At 44.0% G+C, this 22017-nt stretch overlaps 1 protein-coding gene across 23 annotated transcripts in view; it reads left to right on the top strand.

Annotated features, from left to right (window-relative positions):
- Positions 1-22017, top strand: part of DDX60 (DExD/H-box helicase 60) — a 215643-nt gene that overhangs the window by 104477 nt on the left and 89149 nt on the right. For 8 of the 23 annotated variants that reach the window (XM_075930180.1, XM_075930167.1, XM_075930168.1 and 5 more), the window contains exons 2-10: positions 3691-3763; positions 6165-6220; positions 12062-12354; positions 12442-12511; positions 15589-15766; positions 17701-18042; positions 19436-19549; positions 21087-21254; positions 21792-21950. In XM_075930180.1, coding sequence (XP_075786295.1) covers positions 12081-12354; positions 12442-12511; positions 15589-15766; positions 17701-18042; positions 19436-19549; positions 21087-21254; positions 21792-21950 — 1305 coding nt within the window. In that variant the 5' untranslated portion in view covers positions 3691-3763; positions 6165-6220; positions 12062-12080. Of the gene's footprint in view, positions 1-3690; positions 3764-3983; positions 5172-6164; positions 6221-7919; positions 8046-10312; positions 10410-12061; positions 12355-12441; positions 12512-15588; positions 15767-17700; positions 18043-19435; positions 19550-21086; positions 21255-21791; positions 21951-22017 lie in introns of those variants that run through there. The other 15 variants (XM_075930179.1, XM_075930176.1, XM_075930177.1 and 12 more) reach the window with 11 other exon arrangements.

Here is a 22017-nt window from a genome sequence, read left to right as displayed (position 1 = left end):
CATAGAATTAAAATAAGATAGGAAGCAATAGTGTACCAACAAGTAGGATATAAAGAAACAAGTGAAGTATGGGGAAGAGGAATGGTTACTACACCTGAGCGTTGGTGTAATAGTTCAGAAAAGTTCAAGATATGTAAACCAGCATTGTTTAATGGACAGAAAGTTGTGTCCACATTAACAGGTAAAATTAATTGGTTACCAAATAAATGTAAAGAATACATAAGCTCTAACCAGACCCATTTAATTGTTTGTCACTGTAGTGACTCAATTTGGCAATTGTTAAGCAAAATGATAATGCATAATAAATGTTATGTTGTACCAGTTAAAATGAATGTCACCGTACCTTTTTGTAATGTAAATGGACTATGGAACTTAACACAAATAGGTTACAACTGCACTGGAAAAGGCAATAAGACTATTGAACAAAATATGGTGTTGTGGATCTGATTTTTAACAGGAGAAGTGAAAGCCATAACAAAACAAACTTTCCAAGACGCCCAAGTAATTTTACAAGAGAAGCATTTCACAATACCAAAACTAGACTTACAAAAAAAAAGAAGTTATAAATCTGGACGTGAACCCAAGGGCGGGTTCCACTCTCCCTCTTTGCTAACAAATATCACCGAGTCGGTGTTGTGGTAAAGACACCACGCTTGTAAGCGGTCTAAGAGGCGGTAAAGCTCTAGACTGGCACAGGAGGTGGTGAAGCATGCGATGAACACGTTCGTGTTGTTCGAACGGGTGCAGCGCTCCTTTTCGTACTTCCATGACACCATCGCCGTGTCGTCGTTGATAAACTCACATGATGACACGGTGTAATAAGGTACAAAAATAATGTACTTGAAGAGCTCGTCCGGGTCCGTCACGATGCTGGTGTTAGTCAAATTTGTCCGTTGCCCAAATTTTCCCCACAAGGAATTTAAAAACAGTTTTGAAATCTGTCTTTTTGCGGGGTTAACCTTAATTTTATTTAGGCGCAGGCATATGCCTTCTTTTTCCCAATACTTTTTAACATACTGTATTTTTTTCACTTCATCCGTACACCAGTGAGGGAACCCCGAGGCTTCCTGTTTTTGTCTCAGGTGCATTTTAATATAGTCTGAAAACAAGGTGTCTGATGTGGTGTTAAAGTGCCAAACCTCATAAATTTCAGCGATCGTGTATCCCTTGTCTAAAGCCTCCACCAGCTCTATCATGCACCAAGTACCCGTTAAAGCCCGCTCCTCCTGGCTGTGCGTGCAAGGGGCCTCTTGTTTTGTTTCCACACACAGGGCACACAGGAGGAAGGTGAGTTTACCGCCGAGCCTGTAGGGTAAAAAGGGGAAATAGAGAGCTCTCGGGGGGTACACTTTAACCTTGGCAGGGCCGAAGTACTGTCTGATGTCCCCAAAATCCTTATACACAATAACCGGGTGTCCCACAGGATAACACTAAGTTTTGTTAACAAAGGGGTAAAGGCTGGTAAAATCGTAGTAATGAATCTGCTCCCCGGGCCGTGGCTTGTAATATTAGCTTTTAAGTCCTAACAACACAGCGCATAAAATATAACCAAGTTAAAAGCGGTTATTAACTTTTAAGCCCTAAGCATAAAAAACATAGTCGCCTGCACAAATTAAAAAGCTCTTACCAAAGTGTTGCTCTCCATAGTCAAATTTTGAACCGTCCTAAAGCGGGCCAAAATTTATCTCTTTTTATACCCCTAAATTTTTTTAAAAAGTTGGGGCACCTCTGTGTGTGGTAGGGGGTGATAAGGCTTTGTTTATTACCAGGTCAGGGGTTACAAAAACAACTGTTGCTCGTTTCCTTAAAAAACAAGGCATTCATAAGTTTGTGTTTATTTCCTTTCCCTTTTCTCTGCTGAGAGTTACGTTCCGGCTATTCCTCTTTCCCACCCCTCTTCTTCTCTGCTTTGTATTTCTTTTTTTTTATTTCTTTGCTGCTTCACTCCTGATTTCTTTCTTAAGCTCGTTGGCGTGATTAAAACGTAAACTTTATAATGATTTCGGGGCTGCTGGTACACCGCAAGCTTTATACTTTTTTTATCTGTGTGCAAAACCCCATGTTTATTTTCTTTCCCTTATTTCTGCTGTGCTTGTGTCCTTGAGTAACAGGACATCCTTAAGCTTGTGTTTGTGCACAACCCTGTGTTTATTTCCTTTCCCTTATTTCTGCTGTGCTTGTGTTCTTGAGTAACAGGACATTTTTAAGCTTGTGTTTATCTTTTTACCGCTGCTGAGAGCTATGTTCGGGCTATCCCTCTTTCCCTCCCCCCTTTTCTCTCCTGAGGGGTCCCCCGCCGCTTTTTTCTCTGCTCTGTATTTCTCTTTTTTTATTTCTTTGCTGCTTCACCCCCGCTTTCTCTCAAAAGCTCGTTGGCGTGATTAAAACGTAAACTTTATAATAATTCCGGGGCTGCTGGTATACCGCACACTTTCTACTTTTTTTTTAATCTGTGTGCACTACCCCGTGTTTATTTTCTTTTCCTTATTTCTGCTGTGCTTGTGTCCTTGAGTGACAGGCCATTCTTAAATTTGTGCTTATCTTTTTACCGCTGCTGAGAGCAATGTTCGGGCTATCCCCCTTTTTAACCTAAGGACCCCCCATAAGTTTGTGCTTATCTTCCTTATTTTTGCTTAAAGCCATGTTTTGGCTATACAGGCAGTCCCCGGGTTACATACAAGATAGGGACTGTAGGTTTGTTCTTAAGTTGAATCTGTATGTAAGTCGGAACTGGCGTCCAGATTCAGCCGCTGCTGAAACTGATCAGTTTCAACAGCGGCTGAATCTCGACGCCAGTTCTGACTTACATACAGATTCAACTTAAGAACCCCGGCATCCCCAAGTCAACTGCTGCTGAAACTGATCAGCGGCTGATTCCAGGAAGCCCGGGTCAGTTTCAGCAGCGGCTGACTTGGGGACGCCTGGGGCAGAGCAGCTGGGGTGCTGCTTGGTTGATCCAATAGCGCCGCCGCTCCTCGGCGCTACTGGACCAACCCAGCAGCACCCAAGCTGCTCTGCCCTAGGCGTCCTGATTCAGCCGCTGCTGAAACTGACCAGCAGTGGCTGAATCAGGACGCCTGGGGCAGAGCAGCTGGGGTGCTGCCGGGTTGGTCCAGTAGCGCCCAGAGCGGCGCTACGGGACCAACCGGCAGCGCCCCAGCTGCTGTACCACAGGCGTCGGGAGCAAAGCCGCGGAGCACAGGGGCAGCGGGACAGCCCAGACGCGCCGTGGCTGTCCTGCTGCCCTCGGGCTCCGTGGCTTTGCTCTGCTTTGCTCCCCGTCCCCCTGGTCTACAGACCAGGGGGACAGGGAGCAAAGCGGTGGAACACGTGGGCAGCGGACAGCCCAGACGCGTCTGGGCTGTCCACTGCCCGCTTGCTCCGCGGCTTTGCTCTGCTTTGCTCCCCGTCCCCCTGGTCTACAGACGCGTCTGGGCTGTCTGCTGCCTGTGTGCTCCGTGGCTTTGCTCTGCTTTGCTCCCCGTCCCCCTGGTCTGCTTTGCTCCCCGTCCCCGCTGCCCGCGTGTTCCTCCGCTTTGCTCCCCGTCCCCCTGGTCTGTAGACCAGGGGGACGGGGAGCAAAGCAGAGCAAAGCGGCGCAGCAGGCGGGCCATTCCCTCTTTCGACCCCCGTGGGTCGAGGCAGTTCGCACAAGAGCTCCCTTCTCCAGCGTCTCTCTTTTCTTTTCAGAAGAGGCCCCCAGCCCGGAAAACGACGGCCCTGCCATCTTGGAGCCTGCGTCATGTAAAGGGGCAGGAGCTAGGTGATGTCATGGGGGGGTTAGAAAGTGGGGCGGTATCTGGTGATGTCATGGGTCAGGAAAAGGGGAGGAGTAAGAAAGGGGGCGGGGCTGGTAGGGGCGGGGCTAGGTTATGTCATGGGGTGGGGCTTGGTAATGTCATGGGGAGGAGTCAGGAAGGGGGCGGGGCTGATGGGGTGGGGCCAGGTGACATCATGGGGCGGGTGTAGGTGATGTCATGGGGAGGGGCTTGGTGATGTCACAAAAAGGGGAGCGGCACATGTCAAAATTGCATGGTGATGGAAGGTATCGAGGCATTAACTACTGCTACCCGACTACTTGTTGTTTTTTTAAGTTTATAATGATCTCTATGTTAGGTCCAACCAAATCATTGCTTGGAAGACTAATGTGCCTTAGCTGCATAATTTTTCTGCTTTTTCTTGGGAGCTGTGAGACCATGCATTACTTAGAAAGTTTATGTGTAGACACACAGTGTTCTTCCACAGATATTCAGTTTCTCCACAATTCTTAAATCATATATGATAGATGTTACTACTGCATTTAGGAGTGACAATATGGGTTACAAAAAACTTTCTGTAGACTCTTTCTCTCAGAAACTTTGTATTTTCATTTAAAATAGATGCTCTCGTTTTTTTTCCCTCAAGTGTTGCCATTTCCCAATGTCAGTATACACACGTGGTCTAGACAAAATTCAGACTCTGAACTAGATCATGCAGAAATCAGGATTCAGTGTTTGGTGTGGCCTACTGTAAACGTGTGTATAACTGCAACATAGCAGTGTAGGCTCTGATCCACATAGCTATTTGTACCACACTCACCTAATAACATCTATAGGCTGGTCCATGAGGCTCAGCGCGGCAGACCAAGGCTTTGGATATTATTGGGCTCTGGTGTTTGGTTTGGGCATATTATGGAAACAAGACCAAGATTTTGATGTGGGGACTGCGGCTCTGGCTCTGCCTGCCCGCTGCGGTAGGAAAGGGAGACCGGCTCAGCACCTGGGTGTGTGTTCGGAGCCTGTGTATAGGCAAAAAGTGCAACTCTCCGTTTTTGTGACGGTCACAGTTTCTGTCACGCATACCTGACATTCGGCACAACTGCGCAGGACTTGCTACCTTTGCTGGCTGGTTGCAAAGTGTTTCGGTCGCTGCACCGGCCCAGGGATGAGGCAGTGGAAGCTCGTCGGCCTGTCTCTCGCCTCCTTCCCCCGGGCGGGGCGGGCGCCCGCGGCTGCAGGGAGCGGCTCCATCGGACCCATCTGGTCCGGGCTGCTTCGGGACGGGTGGGAGCAAAGGCCGCGGCAGCTCGGCGAGGGCGGTGACAGCGGCGGCATCTATAAAGAGCGCGCCGCGGCCGCCGCTCCGGGTTGCCAGGCTCGCCGCCTCCTCGGACTCCCCGCGGGCAGCGAAGTGTAAGGGGTGGGCGCGAGCGAGCAGGGAGGGGGCGCAGCGGGAGGGGCGGGAGCGAGGAGAGGGGCGCCCGCTCTTGTCCCTGACTGAGGAGGGTGCAGGACACCCGGCCTGTGCTCGGCTGGCAGGGATGCTGGGAACGAACGAAGCCGGTCGCGGGCCATTCCCAGGACTGCTCCTTGCAGGGCACAGGGTCATTGGGAGCAGGCGGGTTCTCCTCTCCTGTGCTTTTGCCTTAATGCAGGGACGTAGGGACCGCGGGAAGCCTCCTCGCGCCTTGCTAGGAGCATGAGGCACTTTGGGCGCTGCTGGGGGGGAGGGGAGAGCGGAGGATTCTTCGCACGCTCCCCCACCTCAGGCCCTAATTTGCCTAGGGGCAGGGGAGCAGGGAAGTCTCCTTCCATGCCAGGGGCATGAGGACCTTGGGGAAAAGTGGGGTGGGGGGCAAAGGCACTCCCACACCCCGTCCAATAATTGTCTGGGGGTGGGGAACCCAGAAATATCTTGGCCCCACCCCTTCTGCTGGATGCTCAGCCCCTTCCTGAGTGGGCCACTTCAAAAATGTCCAGAGTGGCCTCTGCAAAAAATGATTTCCCACCCTTGCCATAATTGGCCTTAGTGGCTCACAGCTCTAGGCTGTGTTTAGCAGAATCCCAGTGCTGTAAAACGGCAGAGAGTGGATCTTATCGGAGAGTGGATCTTATCCCTCCCAAGATGTACAACAGGGCCTTTTGCTAGGCAGGGCAGGGCAAAAGCTGTTTACCACTTCAGATAGTTATGTAGAAGTGTTTGTTTCAGTGCTGTTTATTATGTGTTCTACAAACTCATCTAGTTAGCATGCACAGGCTGCAAGGTTGCTGAAGTTGACCAAATTACAACATTTATTTGACCAATGTGGTTTTCTACCTTGTATTTGTGACAAAGTCCAGATAATTATTTATATTTAGTTGATTAGTACTGTTTATTTATTTGAAACTGTTTTTGTTTCCTTTTAGATAGCACCATGGTGTCATATGTTTCTTGAATCTCCAAGACGACAATATTGTATTTGGTAATACTTCTTTCTATAATGAAATATTTGTAAACCACTGCTGACCCTCAGAGTTAGACACTTAAGGGTAACTCTGACATGTTTGCAAACTCTGAACAAAATTGTATGGCTGCTCTTTCCCAAGTGTACAATTGAACATTGACTTAATACAGCTTTGAACTTTATTACACAAAAGAAAAATGGTGCTTTTGACCATATTAATTTTAATAAAACCAGAACAAGGGCCATCAATTCAAAGGGACCTGAGCTCCCAGCCACTGTCACCCAGAGCTGTCCTGTCTATAGGATGGGTTGGAGTGGCTGCCCCAGGCCTGCACTTTGGGGGGCCCCCCATGGCGGCTGCCTCAAATGTCCTATGGATGGGACAGTTCCCCATGTTAGCTGCAGGATACGAGGCTGCGTGGGGTATTACCTGTGGGGGCTTGTGCAGGGTGAGACTAGGGGGTCCTCCTTTCCTCCTCACTCACCCTGGGGCAGGAGCCAGAATTATCCAATAGCCTGCTCTGTTCTGCTGCCCATCTTCCTGCCTGCTGTATTCTGCTTTACCACGGCAGCAGGAAGTGGAGCTTTCTAGCCCTGGCCCGTTCCCCCGGGTAGCAGGCTGGAGCCAAGGCCAGGTCGCTCTGCTTCCCATTGCCAAGGTGGAGCAGAGCAAAGAAAGTTGGGAGAGGGTGTCCAAGAAGGCTGCCAGTTATCTCCAATTCTTGCCCTCATGGTGAATATGGAGGGGAAAAGAGAGGGACACTGCTTGTTGCTGCCCCATGCCAGGCCCCAGGTAATCCTCCAGCTGATGTCATGTGGCAAGGGGGCTTAGGGAAGGTGGTGCAATGGCAGCGGGAAGAGGCGGGGTGCAGAAAGGGCAGGGATTGGAGGAAGGGGTGAAGTGGGGCAGAAGTTGGTGGAGTAGAAACAGAGTGGGAGTTGCCCTGGGCTCCTGGGAGGGTTGTCTCAGGCCACCCTAGGCATGGAACCTGCTACTGCTACTTACTGTGGCAGGGGCAGTAACTGGAGGCCCAGACCCTTCAATCGGGGGAGGGGAACCTCAGGTCCAAGGGCTGGATGTGGCCCTCAGCTTGCCTAGATTCAGCCCCTGGGGCTGAAGACTCCCACTTCAGCATAGAGGAGCTTCCACCTACTGCAGGACTGGAGCGCTGAAAATCTACTAGCCAGGGCCCCACTAGGCTCTGGTGTGTGAGGGAGATGTGGGGAGTGTCTTTCTCCTTCTCAGTCAGGGGCCATGTCAGTGAGGGTTTGCGGTTTTTTCAGCTTCTCACTTGTGTGTGGTCCCCCAACCCAAAAAAGGTTCCCCACTCCTGCTTTAGATCATTGCCAGAGCCCCTCATGGTGTGCTTTGGGCAGCACAAAAGGCTGCCTGAGGGAGGTGTGGCGTAATCCGGGTAGCACTGAGGGCTGCTTGGGGGAGGCTAGTCTTAGCCCTACCCCTTTCACCTCAGGGCTCAAAGCCCTCCCACCCTCCCATCTCCACCTTGCCTGGGGCTCAGCAAGTCTGTCAGTCCAAAGACTGTATTATTCATTACTGGCTATACCAGGGATGAGCAATAATTTTTTGCCGGGGATAGGGTTACCAGATGGTTTCAACAAAAATACCAGATGCACTTGACATTACATCACAATCTAAGTTAAATCTTCTTTAGAAAATATTGGACATTTATATTTTCTCAATTTGTTTCCCAAACAGAAAGCTCAAATACTGGACTGTCTGGTTCAAAACCGGACACCTGGCAACCCTAGCCCGGGACCACTTTGGAAATTTTTGAAGTGGCCCTAGGCTGCACAGGAAGGGGCAGGACATCGAGCAGAAGGGGTGAGGCCAAGCTATTTCCAGGAACCCCACCCCCAGACAGTGATTGGTCTGGGGGCGAGGGAGTGCCTTTGCCCCCACCCCATGTTTCCCAAGGTGCCCATGCCCCGGCATGGGAGGAGATTTCCCTCGCTCCCCTGCCCGTAGGCCAATTAGGTCCTGGGGATGGGGGAGCGCACAAAGCCTCCTCTGCTCTTCCCCTTGCCCTGCAAGCAGTGCATGGTGCTTCAAAGTACCACATGCTCCTGGCAGGGCAGCAGGAGGTTTCGCGCGCTCCTCACCCCCAGGCCGTAATTGGCCTGGGGGCAGGGGAGCAGTTGGGCCTCTGCGGGCTGGATCCACCCACTTTGTGGGCCAAATCTGGCCCACGGAGGCCCTTTTGCCTACCCCTGGTGTACACCATCTTTTTATTTTATATACATTCCACTTTAAATGAAGAGTGAAATATATTCTTTATTTTAGCTTCAAATGTACTGAACACCAATCTCTTTGGCCGTGTCCAGACTCAGGGTTTTTTTCGGGAAAAGTAGCCTTTTCCCGAAAAAACTTCCCCTGCGTCCAGACTCAAGCCGCGTTCTTTCGAAATTATTTCGAAAGAACGCGGCTTTTCTTTCGATGGCGGTAAACCTCGTTTCACGAGGAAGAACGCCTTCTTTCGAAAGTCCCTCTTTCGAAAGAAGGCGTTCTACAATGTAAAGAGGCCGTCTTCGAAAGAGAGCATCCAGACTCGCTGGGTGCTCTCTTTCGAAAAAGCGGATTTCCTCTATCGAAAGATCCGCCTGCAGTCTAGACGCGATCTTTCGAACGAGGCTCTTTCGAAAGATGCTTTCGAAAGAGCCTCTTTCGAAAGAAGCCTGCAGTCTAGACATAGCCTTTATGTGCTATCATTTAAAATTTAGATAAAGTGATTACGTGGTGCTTAATAGTGCGTGGTTCCTTATCAAAAGGGTTGGTGCAGGGAAAAGTCCTGCATGACATACGCAGGCAAAATTTGACTGCCAAATCAAAAAGAATTTCTTGGAGCCAGTCTAAAGACATACCAATAAAATACCACATACATGGAATCAATGTTTTGTGGAGCACTTAAATGCTGTAAGCTTTGCTAACAAATATGATAACTCAGTAGGCAGTTGCTAATATTTTGTATTTCAGTAGCACCAAGAGTCCTAGACAAAATTCGGGATAGGCACAATACAAACAATGACGTTTGCAGGATAGTTTGCGTTTAAGAAAATAAGTCAGATTCAGCAAAGTATTTAAACTTTCTGAAGTTAGAGTTAGTAGGCATGTACTCATTCATTTGTTTAAGTGCTTTTCTAAGGCTGTGTCTACACTTCGGGTATTTTTGGAAAAAGATACGGTTTTCAATTTGCGTTCCTTTTTCCATTTGTTTTTTCGAAGGGGCTTTTCTAACATTTGGCCCATCTACAAGGGGCCAAATGTTGGAAAAACCTCTTTCAGAAGATCCCTTATTTCTCAAAATGAGGAATACAGGGATGCCAAAAGAATGTGCCTACTTTTTCAGAAATTGTTCTGAAAAATCGGTCACGTTCCCTGGATGCGGCAGAGTTTTTAGGTATCCCAGAAAAACTCTGCAGTCTAAACATAGCCTGAATCAGGACCTATGTTCTTCCAGCAAAGCCATGGGAGTTTTGGTGTGCAAATAATTGAGGATCAATCCCTAGAACAGTATGCTAAAAGACTTCAGAAATTATCACTAAAACCAGCTTTTCCACATAAAAAAGGAAAAAAGATCATAGTTTCTCATCTACTTTCTATATTTTATGATGGCCAAATACATAGAATGTTGTGAAGCTGTTGAAATGTGGTGAAGCTCTTTAGTTATGAACTTTGTACATGTAAATATGAGTATTAAAGTTCATATTTAAAATTGATAACCAACACATAAAAATTTAGTCCTTGACTTGTATGATATCTTTAAAGTAATTATAACAGGACAAATGCAACATATGTATTAAAGTTCAGATTTAAAAAGATAGTACTTGACTTGTGAATATTTTTAAAATAGCTTCAACAATACAATACAGACTTTTTTGTTTTCTTTTATCTTTGTAGATTTGAAAGAATTGTTTTCTTGTATTTGTTTATTTGAAGCTCTGAGCATCTTGTCTGATGTGAGCTTTGTTAATGCAATTAATATTTTCCAAAATGGAATTTTTATTTACTAACAAATATTTATATTATTTTCCTTTCACTTGTTTTGATAACTAAAATAAGAGACAGTGCTATCTTTTTTTTTTAAAATGCAGACACTGAACGCACACATAACAAGTGGTTTCTATATCTTGTGCCTACCTGCAAGGTGAATTTCAATCCTGTAAAGTAGTATGGGCAGCCGTGTTCCCGGTAAGCTGTGCGCTTGTGTGGCCTCTCAGGAGAGATTCAGATACCACCCAGCTGATTAGTAGAGTGCCCACAGCCAGGTTTTTTATTTCTATTGGTGGTGCACATTCACACATGCCTTGGAGCACATAAAATTGATTCTGTGCATGGATGAAAAAGATTAGAGAGAACATTTATGGGCACCTATAGGTATTTTTAGGAATTTAAATAAATCTACCAGAAATTAATATCCCCCCGCATTAAGTGCTAGGATCAGCAAGGTGTGGTATACTTGTTATGAAGAAACTCACTGAGCCAAATCCCAAATGCCTTATAATACTTTGCTATTTGGGCACCATATATGACACACATTGACTCAACATTTAATCCACTGGTACTCAGAGGCTGTGTCTACATTGGCACCCTTTTCCGGAAAAGGGATGCTAATGAGACAAGTCGGAATTGTAAATGCCGTGGGGGATTTAAATATCTCCCGCGGCATTTGCATGAACGTGACTGCTGCTTTTTTCCGGCTCGGGGCTTTGCCGGAGAAAAGCGCCAGTCTAGATGGGATCTTTCAGAAAATAAAGCCTTTTCCGGAAGATCCCTAATTCCTGATTTTAAGAGGAATAAGGGATTTTCTGGAAAAGGCTTTATTTTCCGAAAGATCCCGTCTAGACTGGCGCTTTTCTCCGGCAATGCCCTGAGCTGGAAAAAGCGGCAGCCATGTTCATGCAAATGCCGCGGGGGATATTTAAATCCCCCGCAGCATTTGCAATTCCGACTTGTCTCATTAGCATCCCTTTTCCGGAAAAGGGTGCAGTGTAGACACAGTCAGAGTGTTATATTTTAATAATTATTGAAGATGCTGGCTGTTTTTTATAACTGCAGTTAGCCTTGTATTTTATTTGAAGGTGATATTTAGTCATAAATATCTGGTCATGAAATGTTTGCAGCCATAAATGTGCCATATGTTCTCCTTACTATATTTGCAGAGTGAAAATTATTGTAGCACCCTTCAAAATTAAAATATATATTGAGATTGGTTTATAAGGAATTATGTAAGATAAGATGAGAGACATTGTGCCTGACAACAATGCCTCCTAGCTCCCTGGCTCTCCTGAGAAAGAAAGCTGCTGCAGTAGCACCTCTTAAAAGCATGCAAGACTAGAAGAGATTCCTCATACCTTTCCTCCCCTTTCCCTTTTGTGCACCCACTTAAGGGCCATGCATAATCTGGTTCTTGTTTATAAGCAGGGCTTGCCAAGTGGTGGCGAGCCTTGCTCGCCAGCCGCGCACTACAGTGCGCTGTGCGTGTGCAGACTGTTCTGTTCAGCCACACCAGGCTAAAAATCTACTTGCCACAGGTGAGTAGATTATGTTAATTGTCGAGCCCTGTTTATAAGGATGACTGGGTTGCTGGGAGAAGAAAAATTTGACAAATTTTTGGAAATTGAATTGTATGGAAATTCTCAGTAACCATTGCAAAATATAATAGTAAGATTGGTTTGAAAATGGAAAATCACAGAAGGATTTCTGGGTTTTGCCCAAATTTTCTTTGATAATTTTCCAGCCACCTCTAATAGCAAAGTGGATAATTTAATGAACTGAGTCTGGAAGCACACCATATGTCCTGAAAATTAATTATTAGTGATTAAATACAATTTTATTTTTAGAGACCAAAGAGAAAGTCGGATGGCTTCTCCACAAACTGATCTTAAGGAAGATAGGAGTGTGCATGGTAGCGAGAGTGACAGTAGTGTTGATGAAGAGAGCGAGGCTACTGACAGTAGTCTGGAACATTATTCTTCCCTAGTTGAAGAAGAAGAGGACAAAGAAAAAGAAGTTGAAGATGATAACCACCATGACTTTTCAGATGCATTGAGTGTTGAAGAGTCACAACAATTTTCTAAAGCTGATAAAGAAGATTCCAGCATACTCAGAGAAAGACCCGATTCCCCAAATCCTGGTGAGATATTAGCACCTTATGCTAATGTTTAGTGTTCTTTTGTACATGGATCCCATGTAACTTAGTAAATCCATATGTTTATTTTAGAACAAAGAGAATGTCTTGGATTTCTGAAGAAATTGTCTGTCTTCATATGGAAATCCCTGTCACAAGCTAAGTAAGTACAGTGAGCTTCAATGAAATATATGAAAATAATTAGCAAAAAGTTCTCATTAAATCTAGTAGCATTGTTAGCATAATATACTATGACCATCCACTATTCTTCCAGGTTAATAGAAAACCAGAAGATCATGGGGAATCAAATTCATTCTTTGGTGGGGGCCGAATTCCACTTTTAACTATGACCAGAGGGTTGGGCATTTAGGAGTGCATATTCCCCTCAGTCCACAGTAGAATGCCCACTGACACCAATGGGAGAGTTACACAAAGATCTTAGCAGGGTTCCCCATTCTTGTCAGTCCTGGCCAACATCTTCAGCTTTTATCCAACATCTTTTTACCAGTTCTTATCTCTGTTAGCACATGTTTTTTCCTGGGTTTCCTGTTGCTCACTCCCAGTAGCTCTTGCCAGCTCACCACTGCTGCAGTCAGTCAGTCAGTCTCTTGCTCTCGCTCTCGCGCTCTCCTATTCTTTTCAGGTATCTCTCATCTGCCTGTCCTGTCTCTTTCAGACAGCATTCCTCCTCTGCTTTCCTAGCTCTATATATAGTCCAGATGCCTTTTCTTAAGTCCAGTTCTGGGGCAGCTGACTAGTCATAGTTGTGCTCATCTTGATCCCTCTTTAGGCCAGTCAGCTTGTGACAAAGTTCCTACTGGGATTTTCAGAAATACATATGTGCCATCTACCCTTCATTTCCCTGTGATCTTAGTGGGAAGACTGGCCTCAAGTCTTGTCTCTGGGGGTATGTCTACACAACAGGGCAAAAGTCCAATTAATCTATGCAACTTCAACTACATCAATTACATAGCTGAAGTCGAAATAGCTTAATTCGGCTTTTGGCACTGTTTACAGAGCAGGAAGTCAAAGAAAGAACACTCTTCCTTTGACTCCACTTACTCCTCATAAAATGAGGGTTACAGGAGTCAGAGTAAGAAGTCCTGCACTTCAACATTATTTCAAAATAACGGCTTGCTGTGTAGACACATTTTGTTATTTTGAAATGTCAGTTATTCCAAAATAATGATGCTGTGTAGATATACCCTGGCTAGGCTAAGACAAATCTAATAAATTTCCTGACATAGTAGCCTTTATATTAAGGGTAGGCTGAAGAGAGAATCCCCCTAATTGTTGGTTTGCTGAAGGTGACCCACCACAACAGGAATCCTTCTTGCTTGTAGGGTAAACTGACACTTCTTGGGCTGAGGAAATAGTCAATATATTTTCATTCAATTTAAAATTTTTCCCTATTTGAAAGAAATAAAAAAAACCTGTCCTTTTAAGATGTTAAAAGCTCTCTGAAGTCATCAGCACGAAAATAATTGTTATGACGACTTGGGTTTCAGGCAAGAAAGTGCCCAAAATGTATTCTCTTGTCACCTCCAATAGGGTACGTCTCCAGAATCAAGAACAGCTTCTGTACCAACAGACATGAATAATAGCAGCCGAGACACCTGAATTGGGCTAGATAGCATCCACAGTGTTGGAGAAAGAACATTTCCAGTACCTTGTACAGATAAATTATAGAATCATAAAAGATCAGAGTTGGAAAAGACCTCAGGAGGTCATCTAGTCCCACTCTCCACTCAAAAAACAACCAACCCCGACTAAATCATTCCAGCCAGGCCTTTGTAAGACAGATCTTAAAAATCTCTAAGGATAGAGATTTCAGCACCTCCCTAGAAAATCCATTTCAGTGCTTCACCACCTTCCTAGTGAATTCATTTTTCCTAGTATTCAATCTAGGTCTCCCCCCCACTATAACTCAAGACCACTGGTTCTTGTTCAGTCATCTGTCACCACTGAGAACAGCCTAGCTCCATCTTCTGTGAAACCCCCATTCAGGTAGTTGAAGGTTGCTATCTAATCCCCCCTCACCCTTCTCTTCTGTAGACTAAATAAACCCAGTTCCCTCAGCCTCTCCTCATAAGTCATGCTCCTCTGCTCCCTAATAATTTGTTGCCCTCCACTGGCTCTCTCCTATATGTCCACATCCTTTCCTTAATGGGGAGTCCAAAACTGTTATGCAGTACTCCAGGTGTGGCCTCACCAATGCTGAATAGAGGGGAATAATCACTTCCTCAATCTTCTGGCAATGTTTATGCAGCCCAATATGCTGTTAACCTTTTTGGCAACAAGGGAACACTGACTCATATCCAGCTTCTCATCCACTGTAACCCACAGGTCTTTTTCTGCCGAACTGCCCTTAGCTAGTCAGTCCCCAGCCTGTAGCAGTGGATGGTATTCTTATGTCCTAAGTGCTTGATTCTGTATTTGTCCTTGTTGAACCTCGCCACATTTCTTTTGGCCCAATCCTACAATTTGTCTAGGTCACGCTGTACCCTATCCCTACCATCTATTGTATCAATTTCTCCTCAGCTTAGTGTTATCCACAAACTTGCTGAGGGTGCAATCCATCTTTTCATCCAGACCATTAACAAAGATGTTGAACAAAACGAGCTCCAGGCCAACCCCCTGCAGTGCTCCACTTGATACCAAAGAGGAATGCTAGAAGCTTTTGACTGACTTCAGAGCCAAGGAAGAGGACTTCTGAATAATAATACTCAATATAGCATACTGGCAGTCCCCGGGTTACGTACAAGATAGGGACTGTAGGTTTGTTCTTAAGTTGAATCTGTATGTAAGTCGGAACTGGCGTCCAGATTCAGCCGCTGCTGAAACTGATCAGTTTCAACAGAGGCTGAATCTGGATGCCAGTTCTGACTTACATACAGATTCAACTTAAGAACCCCAGGCTCCGCGGCTTTGCTCTGCTTTGCTCCCCGTCCCCCTGGTCTGCAGACCAGGGGGACGGGGAGCAAAGCGGCGGAACACGCGGGCAGCGGACAGCCCAGACTGCCCGCTGCCCGCGTGTTCCGCCGCTTTGCTTCCTCTCCCTGGTCTGCTGGAGACCAGGGAGAGGGAGGGTCCCGTTCGTAACTGCGGATCCGCGTAACTCTGGGACTGCCTGTATTTTAAAACAAGTATTCTAGTGAATTAAATCTTTTAGCAATCAAATGTTTTCCTCCTCCCATTTCAACATGTGCAAGATTATGCTTATACTTTTTGTTCATTCAGGTATGTCAGTTTACTAAATGACTTTGTGGAGTCTGAATTTTTTGTGATTGATGGAGATGCTCTACTTCTCAAATATTTATGCAAGAAAAGACAATACCTGCCCTTCTTTTACTTAATTGAATGCTTTCTGCTTGATTTCACCCAAAAAGGAGCAAAATATGTGATTGTCTTTTTCAAGGTACTGTAACATCATCTCTTATTGGCCTACTGTTTAAACCATTGCACTCTTAAATGGAATTGTTTGATAAGGAAAGACATTTCACTAGATTTAAAAGAACACAATCTATGGTAATTATAAACTCCATCTTGCTCTACTACACCTAATCAATATGTACCTCCATAAGGACTTCACATTTCCCAGGCTGAAGACTAACTCAAGAACAGTTGATACATTATCCCAGGACTGTTGAGGAGGCAAACAGTGAACAGTCCTGGAAGATTCAAATTGTTCCCTCACATCAGCCCCAGGCTTCTGTCTGTAGTTGATAACCTGTGGGAAAAAGTCTCTTGGCAGTTGTTCCTGATCTCCGTTGAGCCTTCCCTTTGCATCCATGTTAGGGTCTGTGTGGCTCTTAAAAGATGCAGGAAGTTTGGGAATAGGCCCTGTGGCCTGTTTCCTTACATTGAATAAAGCATGCTACTCCTGATGGAATGATTAGGAAACAAATGGACATAATGAAATCCTTCCAGATATTTCCTTTTCTCTGAATGAAGTTTTAGTTTGTACTGACTTCATTAGTGCTTTATGTCAATGAATCAGTATACTCCCTGGAGCCCTCTGCGTAACTTCAACACCTCTGGTTGAGAACCACTGCTGTAGAGAGATTTTTGCAGCTTCCTATTTAGGGTAGAGGAAAAAAGTGATAGTGTCTTCTTTATTTTTACTATTGAAATGGTTATGCATTTCTATTGGAACTATAGTAATTATGGGTGGAGCTGGTAGCATCGCCAGTGTTTAAGGCTAACTGGCACTTCCCATTATAATACCCTATTTTCAAGGGGATAAAATAGTACCCTATTTTCAAGGGGATAAAATAGTACATAAACACGTGATTAAAGACTATCATAATGCACATACAAAAAGGAGCCAAAATAATTTGCACAGGCAACCTTTATTCTGGCATATACTAACTTTTAATTTTGCAATCTTACTGTTCTTTTAGCACATTTAATACAATGGTGTGAAGGGGCTCACCTTCTTGTGAACACCCTTTTGTGGCCAAGGACTTGTCCGAAATTCCTCTGCCTGGCTGTTCGCTGGGGTGGAAGTGTCCCAGAGGGCTTTCTGGTCCATTGCATGGACCAGGCTTCTTTTACCCCCTGTTGTGGTTGCAGGGGAGTTGAAGGGGGTGGGGGGAAGAGGCAAGCCCACTCTCTCTTCTGGGTCCCAGCCCAGGGACCCTGTAAGTGGCAGTTACCTGCTGAATATCAATGGAACCTGTTATGGTCACGTTCCCCGGGCCACTTCCCCAGGAAGCTGCTCTATCCAGCTCTCTTGGGCTTTGCGGTCAAGTTCTCTCTGGACCCCCTCCAGGGTTCTGTAAGGTGTTGCTATCAATTATCAGCTAGTCTTCAGCCACTGGACCTGGGTTCTGCCCAGGTCTGAAGTCCAGCTCCCATTCAAAGCTATCCAAAGTGCCATTGTCTGCCTGGGTTGAGCTCCAGCAAGGAACTACAAGGCCCTGGCCCAGCAGCTTCTTTTATATCCACTTGCTGGGCCCTGATTGAGTGCCAGAGAAGCAGCCACTCTGGTCTACTTGGAAGATGTCTTTTCTGCTCTTCTCCCTGAGGTATGGGCGGCAAGGCCTCCAGCAGGGGCTGTTGGGCCTAGTCCACTCAGTCACAAATGACTATATCATTATGTACAGGGAAATCTTTTTATTGCCTTTTATCCCTTTGAATGTTAAGGAACAAAATATGTCATTTTGTACAACTTGACTAATATACAAGTAAACAGAATGATATGTACAAGAAAGTAATATTTTAGTGTTCTTCATTGTATACTCTTAGGAAAAGGGCCCATGTGTTTATGCATGTTAGTGTATCAACTAGTCAAGAGTCCTGAATAGGAATATGAATGTAAAATAACTCAATTGTTTTCACTTTCTACAGGATGTGGAACAGATGTATTTCAATTACCCTAATTTCCTCTTCCATCGTACTGCATTAATACAACACCTGAAGTGCAACACTGACATCACTATTCGCACAGAGTTTTCCAATTGTTTCTCACCAGAATGGCAGATTTTCCTCAAGGAATGTTATCCATATTTTATGATAATCTCTGACATAGGACAGAACTCTCTACACGAAGATTATTTACATATATTTATCACTCATACCTTGTCAAAGAAAATCAATGTTGTGCTCACTTCAGGACAAGAGTCTGATGCTCTTAGAGTGTATGGATATTACATCCAGAGTGTGCATGAACACAGGTTATTTTTTCATCAGGTAAATTGCAATACATCATTATGGATTTTAAAATAGAAAATATTACCATTTATATGTAGAATTATATATTTAATTGGAACATCTCATTGACAATTTGAGAATCAAAGCTGGATGTTCTTCTAAGAAACAGTCTAGGAATTATATGGAGGAGGTTCTATGGCCTGTGTCATGCAGGTCAGAATAGATATCACAGTGGTCTCTTCTCACTTTGGGGTCTATGAATTAAAAGCCAGTTTTTGTACATTAAAATCATGATCCAGTAACATTTGACTTGTCCATATGCCTTTTGTCTGTGGCTCTTAAAGACCTTTGTGTACATTAATTCATTTGGGGCAAATTCCTGAGTGCTTCTCCATATCAATATGCTAGGGAATGGGATTCAGTGGTTTATGGATCTTCTTGTACTCATTACCATGGGTGTGAGGGTAGCAGTAGGGGAGGAGAAAAAGGCACAATATTACTTTAGCTGGGCTAAGTTACTGCAAACTGATCAGGCTGAGGTGAGGCTTTGGTGTTTAATTACTGTACAGTAAATGGTCCAGTCCTTTTTTCCCCTTACATAATACTGTATGTTGTAGGTGATCTGATTGAAATCTATTGGATTGCACCCACAGTAAATTATTCTCACTGTGGGTAAGGATGGCAGAATTAGACTTTATATCGTTATCCTTATTTTACATAGGAGGTAAACTCAGATTATAAAGTGTCTAATGTACTTGCCTAAGTTTACATGTAGGTTAACCATAGGACTAGCAGTACATTACATATTTCCTGACATCCAGCCCTCATTTTATTTTAACAAACAGCTCTGGTTCTCTAATGTCTATTTACCATGAATTTGTTTTTGAAGAAAACCTGTATGATGGAGTGTATTAATTGTCATCCTTAAGTTCCTAATGTCCTGGACTTCCCAAACACTTGTTGAAATACAGCTTATTAGGTAGCCTCTGGAATTTATGAGCAGAATGTCTCTTCCTACTGTTCATTTAGGGCCTAATCCAAAATAGGATTATTTAATCCTATTACTTTAATCTAATTAACAGCCTTTCCATTTACTTCACCGGGTGTGGATCAGGCCCTGATTTTGTTTAACATACAAAGTAGCCGATAACACTCACATTTTTCCTTGTTGTGACAAAGGAATTTTCTTTCAAGTGATGCCACTAGCAAGCTAAAGTAGAATGTCCCTCTGATTTCAGTTTTGACGTGTGTGAGATTGATAAAACCGAGTAAAATTTTCAAAAGGACTTGAGACTGATAAGTCCCATTTTCAAGAGTGCCTAAGTGACACTTTAAAATGGGACTTATGCACTTATAAAAATCTGTCCTTTGACTTTAATGTACAACTGACTTGTGTACTTGTATTGACTTTGTTACTTGTATTTCCATTTAGCATGAAAAGGATCTGCAACATATTTGTGAAGCCATAGTCAAATATTTACAAAAATCCCAGGATACAGTTTACCTGTATAATTTAAAGCTGAGCTTGAGAAACTTACAAAAAGAGGTAATTTAGCTATTTTGCAGTCCCTTCCCCTCCCTCCCCCCTTACACAGCATGGTAACAATGTATGTTCATACAGCTGTCAGTTTGTGCAGTAGAAGTTAGGAATGGTCTCATGGAAGAGGCCATGGGACCCACTCCCAAACTCCATGATTTCTCTGGGATTCCAGAAGCCTTGCTGGGCACTAAACTATTCTAAGATTGCTTACAGGGCTATTTCATAAGAATAATATTTGACACATACTGTGCTTTTCTATTCAAAAAAATAGACAAATATTAATTTGTTGCTTTTAGGTTATTTTAGGGATAGCTCAGTGGTTTGAGCATTGGCCTGCTAAACCCAGGGTTGTGAGTTCAATCCTTGAGGGGGCCACTTACGGATCTAGGGCAATTCTGTCAGGGATGGTACTTGGTCCTACCATGAGGGCAGGGATCTGGACTACTGACCTCTTAAGGTTCCTTCCAGTTCTATGAGATGGGTATATCTCCATATTTAGAGTTGTCGTAAATCTTTCTTCATTATATTAAACAATTTTGAAGCCTTACAAACCCTCTGCCACCCTGAGTATTAATTCCTGTCAGAAATCAATTGGCATCATCATGAGTTGAAGGCCACCAAATCTGAAAGTCTTGAGAGTGCATTTTCATGATTAAGTAGTACATGGGCCTGCCATGCTGTTGATGTTCTTCTATTCCTATTGAAATCAATAGCAAAACTCTCATTGATTACAGTGGGAGCCAGACCAGCTCCATAAACTAATGTTCATCACTCCCCTTCCCAGCCCACTGGCATTCTTCACAGGGGGTCTGATTAAAAGTCTCTTGAAATCAATGGAAAGATTTAGTGGACATTAGATTGTAGTAGAAATGTGGGAATTTGCATATCTTCTTCCAGCCATTTTTTGAGGATGAGTGGCTTTTCGAAAAGGGGGGGGTTTACCAAAAAAAGTCACGACTACTTTGAGATCAGAAGATATGCAAATTCCTGCACAATTTGCATATCCTCTTTTGGCACTTCAGCATAGTCTAGACAAGCCCGTAGAGTGAATCTACACAGCAGTGTTATTACGGAATAATGGCTGTTATTCAGAAACAATGCGAGCTTCTACACAGCAATTCTGTTATTTTGAAATTATTTGGCTTATTCTGACTTCTGTAAACCTCATTCTATGAGGAATAACACCTATTCTGGAATAGCAGTAGTGTGGATGCTCCACTGCTGCTATTTCAAAGTAGCTCCTCCCCAGGGCCATTCAAAGTAATTACTCCCCAGTGCCTCCTGGGGTTCTAAATCAAGATAGCACATTCACATTAGGGAAGCCTGCGTTAGACAAAATAAGTTTTCATGATAGATGTACCAGGAGTACATCTATTCAAGGAGTAGAAAATGAAGTTATTTTAACTATCAAGTACATTTTACCTTTTGGGTATCTTGATGTACTGCCTTTCTTCATTGATTGAATTAAAGATAAAGATGTATGTATGCTTTATAATCTTTTCATTGTAAAATAATAATTTATTTTAACATCTTATGATTGTAGATCTGTCAGACTATTTTGCTGCTGAAGAATCTGTGGCCAGAAGAATCCAATCTTAGGCGTGTTGTTTGTGTTCTTACATGTACAGTGGGATTAAAAATGTATAGTAACATGTTAGAAAATGCAAAAGCCTTTGAGGAAACAAAGAAACAAACAAAAACATTCAGTAAGGTGAGCTTTCTTTACAGTTTCAGTGCCTGTTCATTCTCTTATCATAAATGTTTCAATAACATTGGAGAAAGTTATGCCCCGAAATCCCATGTTGAAGAGAGTTCTAGTGACTTTTCCAGCACAATGTCTTGCTTTCCCTCTATCTGCAAAGAGCTGCATGGAAAGGGAGCATGGATTGGCAGAAGAATGTGTCAAGGATGTGTCCTTCATACTACTGCCAGCCCTTGTGACCAGGAAAAATTAATGTGGCTTGGGGCTGTAATTGAGTTACTAACTTCCATTGTCATTTTCAATGGTCACATTACTTCCTTCGTGAAAAGAGATTTGTAATGAAATGGAAATGTTAATTGATTCTCTAGTGTCTAATACTACAATAAAAGGCATGTGATGAACTAAGTGTATCCAGAAGTGATAGTAACATACAGAATTGTATAACTGAAGTTTTTAGCTGCACTAACAAAATGAATAATCACTGAATTATGTTAATAATAATGTTCAGCACTAATATCTATTACTGAGGTACTTATGTTGCAATAGGAGAAGATTGAAGCATTAACACTGGAGGAAGCAGCGGACCTGTGTAGAATGCAGTGCCTCAGTGTGGTTTTTCTCCTCAACTTGCCTCTTTCACAACGAGCTCAGATTAGGATAATCAATTCTGGGTGGACTGAGCAAGTTTTACCATTTATAAACATGGTAGGTGTCCCTTGCCTTCTGTCATCATGTGCAGCAAATACCTTAATTTTCCTTTTTTTGGTAGGGT

The sequence above is a fragment of the Pelodiscus sinensis genome, chromosome 5 (assembly GCF_049634645.1).
Source record: "Pelodiscus sinensis isolate JC-2024 chromosome 5, ASM4963464v1, whole genome shotgun sequence".
In the NCBI taxonomy this organism is placed as follows: Eukaryota; Metazoa; Chordata; order Testudines; family Trionychidae; genus Pelodiscus; species Pelodiscus sinensis.
This window is presented reverse-complemented; position numbering and strand designations above follow the sequence as displayed.